We start from the raw sequence: 6115 nt of genomic DNA, 5'->3' as shown, positions 1-6115 counted from the left end.
GGCGCCGACGCCGGAAATAGAATCACCAAAAGTTAAGAAAATGGTAAGAGGTGTAGTAGTAAAGGTGGAAAAACGGAAAAATCTTTAGTGGGAGGTAAACTGAAATGAGAAGATGTAGTATAAGAGAAAGTTAGAAAGGAGGCGAATTTTAGTCGAAGAAAAAGTGTAGATGTTTGTGCGTGGGTCATGCCTATGTTCGTGAGAGGTGTGTGTATCTTATGGGAAGTGAGTAGAGTTCACTTCCCGCGTGTAGAGAGCGCGTTCCTGTTTAGCCCCAGGTAAGGCCTGAGCTTTTCCCCAGGTTGGGTTTGAGAGTCAGCAGAGTTGATCCAGTGGCGGTGCGAGGTGGGGGGGGGGGGGGCAGGCGGGCGGGTGTTGTATTATCTTTCTCCTTCCCAGCACAACTCTGAAAGCAGAGAACTACGTGACTGGGAATTGTGTATAAATGTCAGAAGTGTAAACCCGCTCGCCAGCGTCAGCGAAGAGGCCAGCGCGTGGGTGCGGGCCGGTTGGACAGAGAGGCTCCCCAATTCCTCTCTGTCGACCAGCCGGCGATCAGATGAGGGTTCTGAATAAGAGTTGGGTTGGGCCTCTGCTAAGCCAGAGAGCAAGTGTGCGTGTGCCTCTTTTCTTCCAAGCACTACTCTGAAAACAGAAGGGGTAACTACACGTGTTGGCTACAGAACACTACAGAACTCTCCTCCTAGTGACGAGGTAGGAGGAACGATATCTCTTTCTTCTTTGTAGTGTGCTTGTGGTTTGTAGCCTGTGTCCGGAGGTGTCGGAAGATCAACGGGATGTTGTGTGTTTCCCGAGAGGAGGTATGTTGGCTTGACGCGGTCCATGGGGATTACACCAGTGGTTGCGGCGGTGGCAGAGGCTGTAGTGGCGGCAGCTGCGACTGTAGTGGCGGTGGCTGTGGTTACAGTTGCAGTGGCGGTGGCTACAGTGGCGACAGTGGCGGTGGCTGCAGTGACGGTAGTGGCGGTGCCTGCGGTTGCAGCGGCGGTGGCTGAGGCTGTATCGGCGGTGGCTGCGGTTGTAGCGGCGGCAGTTGCAGTGGCGGTGGCTACAGTGGCGGTGGCTGCGGTTGTAGCGGCGGTGGCGGCAGTGGCTGCACTGGCTGTGGCTACGGCTGTTGCGGCGGTGGTGGCAGCGGCGGTGGCTGCAGTGGCTGCACTGGCTGTGGCTACGGCTGTAGCGGCGGTGACTGCGGTTAGGGCAACGGCGGCAGCGGTGGTGGCTGCAGTGGTGGCAGTGGCTGCACTGGCGGTGGCTACGGCTGTAGCAGCGGTGGCGGCAGCGGCGGTGGCTGTAGCTGTAGTGGCGGTGGCTACGGCTGTAGTGGTGGTGGCTGCACTGGTTGTAGCTACGGCTGTAGCGGTGGTGGCGGCAGCGGCGGTGGCTGCAGTTGCACTGGTGAGAGCGGCTGTGGTGCGGCGGCTATGGCGTCCAATTTGAAGTGCCGGTGTCGATGAAGAAACGACGTTTCGAGGAGCCACGTTTATCGAAGCTCCTGCTGGTTCCTTGGGCAGTGATGGCAGCTGTATCGCAAGCTAAGTAGTCATTTTCTCGGGTTTGGCTAGGTGAAAGGAATATTGGGTGAAGATGCTTTGGAGATGGTGGCCGAAACATCCTGTGGTTGATTGTCCGTCATGCTTACGTGGTAAGTGTGTAAGCAATGTTCGTGGGCAGCGGGATTGGCCAGAGCAGTCCAGGGCTAGGCAGGCCGGGTCTAGGGGGCTGGGCTGGGCACGGTGGTGCGGCGTGCAGGCCGGGGCGGTGGGGCTGCGCAGCCAAGCCGGGACAGCGGGGCGGGGCACGCTGGTGCGGCGTGCAGGCCGGGGCGGTGGGGCTGGTCACGCTGGTGTGGCGTGCAGGCCAGGGCTGGGTTGGCCGGGTCGGACGGGCAGGCCAAGGCGGCGGGGATCCGGGGTTGGCAGTCACTCCGGTTGTCACCAAATTTAGTGTCACCAATGTTGGCTCCATTACTAGTCACCCTAATTGGAAGTGGCCAGTCTGAAACGAGTGATAGGGAGAAGGTATGGAAAGTTTTTTACAAGGGGGGGGGGTGGAATCAGAACACACCATTGAGTTTGCCGTGGTATGATTCCCTTGGACACATTTGCAATGAGCACTTCCGTACTCTGTGCCGACGGCTGGTGTTCTCGTCAGAATGTACCTGTCAAAACATAGGTTCGCCGCTGTATATTTACCCTTACGCACCCTTGGGATAAACACTTCTGTGTTCAGTGCTAACGGCTAGTACTATTCCTTAAAGAACAGCTATCTTCCAGAAGAATAGCTAGGATATTTAAAGTCAATCCCATGACTGATCTCTGTTTAATGAATTATTAATAAAGGTTTATATGTACAGATATATATACATCAATATACAATGCGGGCAACAGCCCGCCAGTGGGGGAGTTGTCATGCCCTAGTGGGTGGAAGGTGAGGGCGTAGGGAGGTCAGCGAGGAGGGGGCGCCGCCCTGAGCACCCCAAGGATTACGTCCATGGGCGTCTGGCGGACAAGGGCGGCAGCTCTCGTTGCCCGACTGCTGAGGAGGCTGCCTTCTGCAGGGTGGGCGGGGGTCTGCGGCGCTGGTCGGAGGGCCTCCGTGGCCGGGCAGGACAGTAGGTAGTGCAGCAGCTGGTGGCGGCTGTGCCTACTCCAGTGATCGCACTTTTGCCCCTGGAAGCCGTCGCAGAGCTCCTCCCTGGTGCAGTAGCCCAGCCTAACTCTCTGCAACAGTACGCCGTCCGCCTTGGGCTGTTGATGGAAGGCGCTCAGCGTCTGATGGTGGTGGCGGCGTACCAAGCAGATTGTCTTTTTGTTCCTTCTAACTGCCGGCGAGTCTGGTGGGCGCGGTGGACTGCGGCACGCCTGGCTCGCGCCTTCGTGTACGACAGACTTGGTGGCACGTGCCTGGTCACGTGGTGGGCGCCAGCGGCTCTTCTTGCAGCAACGTCGGCGGACTCATTGCCTCGCACGCCCACGTGGCTGGGCATCCAGTGCAGCCTTACCCGACGTCCCTGTGCGGCGAGGCTCTGCAGGCTGCCCAGGATGGCGGTGACGAGTCCACGTTGTCGCTGGGGCATGGCTGCTGGATGACCTGCCACGCCGTCCTGGAGTCTGTGTGTAGGACCACAGTAGCCTCCTGGCGGTTCTGGGCGTGCTCCAGGGCCAGGTGGATGGCCACGAGCTCTGTCTGCAGGGTGGAGCAGTAATCCGGCGTCCTCTCGAGCAGTTCGGTCCCAGCAGTGATGGCAGCGGCGCCCGTCCTGCCACTTTCGGGGTCGACCGAGCCGTCGGTGTAGTATATGGCACCGCCCGGCTCAGACACCCGCGCCACCGCCATGAGGGTGTGATGCCGCAGCTCCTCGGTGGTGCAGAGCGCCTTGCTGGCCGGTAGCCGGGTGGTGGAGAACTCTGCTGTGGGGGGCTCCCACGGGGGTGGGGCTCGGTAGGTGGGGGCCGGGAGGTCGGCGTGTTGCCAGCGCCAGCCGTCAATGTGGGCGAGGCTGTGGGTGGCCAGGGTGGACTGGAGTAGCCACGGGTTGCGGTGGAGGACATCGTTCCCTTGCGTCATTGCAAGCCGTAGTCTTCTCTGTGCTACTCCTTCGGAGTCGCGCTGCAGGACCCTGGCCACGCGGCAGGCCACGATCTGTTCTACTCTGGTGGTGAGTGGCACCAGGCGGGTCTCGTTCTGCATGACGCACGCACTGGTCCATCTCGGAGCTCCCAGCATCGTCCTCATGGCGGTGTTTTGCAGTACCTCGAGCCGCTCCTGTTAGCTACGGGAGAGCGATATGAGGACTGGGGCGCTGTAGTCCACCAGGGAGCGCACTGCAAGTACAAAGTACAGTCGGAGGACGGAGAAAGTGGTCCCCGCTGTGGGTTGTGTCATGGCTTGCATTACGTTCAGCATAGCCTGTGCCCTTTCCCTCAGGTGGGCGGCGTGGGCTGTAAAGGACAGCCACTTGTCCACCCATACCCCGAGGTACTGGTATGATTGGTATGAGTTGACCCAGGCCAGTCCGACGCCCTGGATGCAGAGCTGACCTGCCGGGTCGGCAGCCCTCACCATCATGACGCGGGACTTCTCTGCAGAGATTTGGAGGCCCAGCTCCTCGCATTTCCCGCTGATAATGTCGAGCGCCTGCTGCGCCTTCCTGAGCTTGTTGCCCCTCCCGGTGACCACGAGGGCGAGGTCATCGGCGTAGCTGAGGAGGATGGTGCCATTGTGGAAGGGCAGGGCCACCAGCTGCTCCATCAGCAGGTTGAAGAGGAGGGGGCTGAGGATACCGCCCTGGGGCGTCCCGTTCTCCAACCTCTGGAAGCTGGACTTCAGGCCCTGGAATTTTACTCTGGCGCTGCGATGCTGTAGATAGTCGCGGAGCCAGGCTAGCATCCTTCCCATCACGCCCTCCCTTACGAGGGCGGCGAGGATGGCGTGAGGGCTGGCCAGCTCGAATGCCTTTTCCAAGTCGAGGAAGACAACGATGGCGGGGCGGTGGTTGACTTGGTTCAGCAGCATCAGGATGCTGTCCACCGTGCTCCTGCTGCGGGTGTAGCCGAAAACGTAGGGGTGCAGTGGCCTCACACGCCACTGAAGGCGAGCAAGCACCATTCTCTCAGCCGTTTTGGTTGTACAGCTGAGGAGAGAGATAGGCCTTAGCTTGGTGGACTCCCTAGGGTTGGGGATTGGTTGGATGTCAGCCTCCTTCCACGAAGGAGGCAGGCATCTCGCCATCCACGACTCGTTGACTGTGGCCAGCAGGGCGGCGTCCCCGGCTGGCCCGGCGTGAGCGATCATGGAGTACGTCACGCCGTCGGCCCCTGCTGCTGTGTCACGGCCCCGTCTCTTGGCCCGCTCCAGCTCCTGAGGAGTGAAGGGACGGTCTGTTACTTCAGCTTCTTTAGTCGCCTCCTCGATGGCCGTGTCGCGGCGCGGCCGAAGCTGCTGCTGGAGACGGCGCGTGCTACCCGGAAGCTGGTCACTGGAGCCGCGGGCGGTGAATTCGGCTACGAGCCTCTCGGCCTCCTGGTGTGGGTGCGGGTGGGCGGCGGGGCGAGGCGGGGCGGCGCCGGAGGCGGTCTTCACGCTTTTCCACAGCTGGCTTAGAGACGTGTGGTGGCTGAAGGAGGCGCACCACTCCAACCACTTGGCCTCCCTGGCCTTCAGGGACACCTCCCGTGCGCGGGACACCACGTCCTGAAGTAGTCTCAAGCTGATTGGGTTGGGACGTCTCTTGTAGAGCTTCCTGTGAATGTTCACTCTGTGGTTATGCTCCCACACCTCCTCGTTGTAGAACCACCAGTTTGGCCGGTGGCGACGGCTCGGGGCTTTCCTGGGGATGGGTGCGTTAGCAGCCCTCTCAATAGCAGCAGTCAGGTCCCTCTCCCGTTGGTGAAGGTCCACGGGTGGCTGGTAGGCGGCCCACCATTCGTCGAGGGAGGCCTGGAAGCTGGCCCAGTCTGCTCTCCCGATGTTCCAACGTGGAGGGGGGAGGGGGGGCGCTGGGGGTGCCACTGGGAGGGTGGTGAGAGTGGCGAAGTGGTCGGTGGTGAGAGTGGCGAAGTGGTCGCTGGTGAGGGTAGGATGTACTCGCCATGTAGCACCGGCGGCCAGGTCGTTCGAGGCGAGGGTGAGGTCAAGCCTCCCCCCCCCCCCGGGTGTGGGTAGCCTCCCCTGTGTTGAGGAGGCGGATATGGGAATGTCCTCGAGTAACACGGCCAGGTGGCGAGGGAGAGCAGCTCGCCTGCTTCCAGCTGGTATCGTTGGCTCCTATATAAGTTGTACACCAGAAGCGGAATGCCCCCGACCTGCAGCTCTAGTGTCAGGACCTCAGCGCCCTCCACGCAGTGGACTGGGGCGGATACTCTGCGGTGAGGGATGGTGCTCCTCACCAGCGCCGTACAGCCGCGGGTGTTCTCTGTGGCAGGGAGCGAGTGAAGGGATTAACCCGCCACCCTCCACTCAAAATCGGCACGCGTCAATGTCTCCTGGAGCAGCACCACGTCAAGGTTTTCCGTGAAGATAGCCTGCAGTACTTGGTGCTTCTTAGGTCGGAGACCTTGCACGTTCCACTGCAGGACTCGGAGCCTGGGAG

At 60.8% G+C, this 6115-nt stretch overlaps 1 protein-coding gene across 1 annotated transcript in view; it reads right to left on the bottom strand.

Annotated features, from left to right (window-relative positions):
• Nucleotides 1-3792: 3792 nt before the first annotated feature.
• LOC143027293 (uncharacterized) overlaps nt 3793-6115 on the bottom strand; it is a 3593-nt gene continuing 1270 nt past the window's right edge. The window contains exon 2 of the mRNA XM_076188560.1: nt 3793-5790. Within this exon, the coding sequence (XP_076044675.1) occupies nt 3793-5790 (1998 nt within the window). The remainder of the gene's footprint in view (nt 5791-6115) is intronic.

The sequence above is a fragment of the Oratosquilla oratoria genome, chromosome 8, assembly GCF_046742065.1.
Source record: "Oratosquilla oratoria isolate Oo_2021 chromosome 8, ASM4674206v1, whole genome shotgun sequence".
NCBI lineage: Eukaryota > Metazoa > Arthropoda > Malacostraca > Stomatopoda > Squillidae > Oratosquilla > Oratosquilla oratoria.
This window is presented reverse-complemented; position numbering and strand designations above follow the sequence as displayed.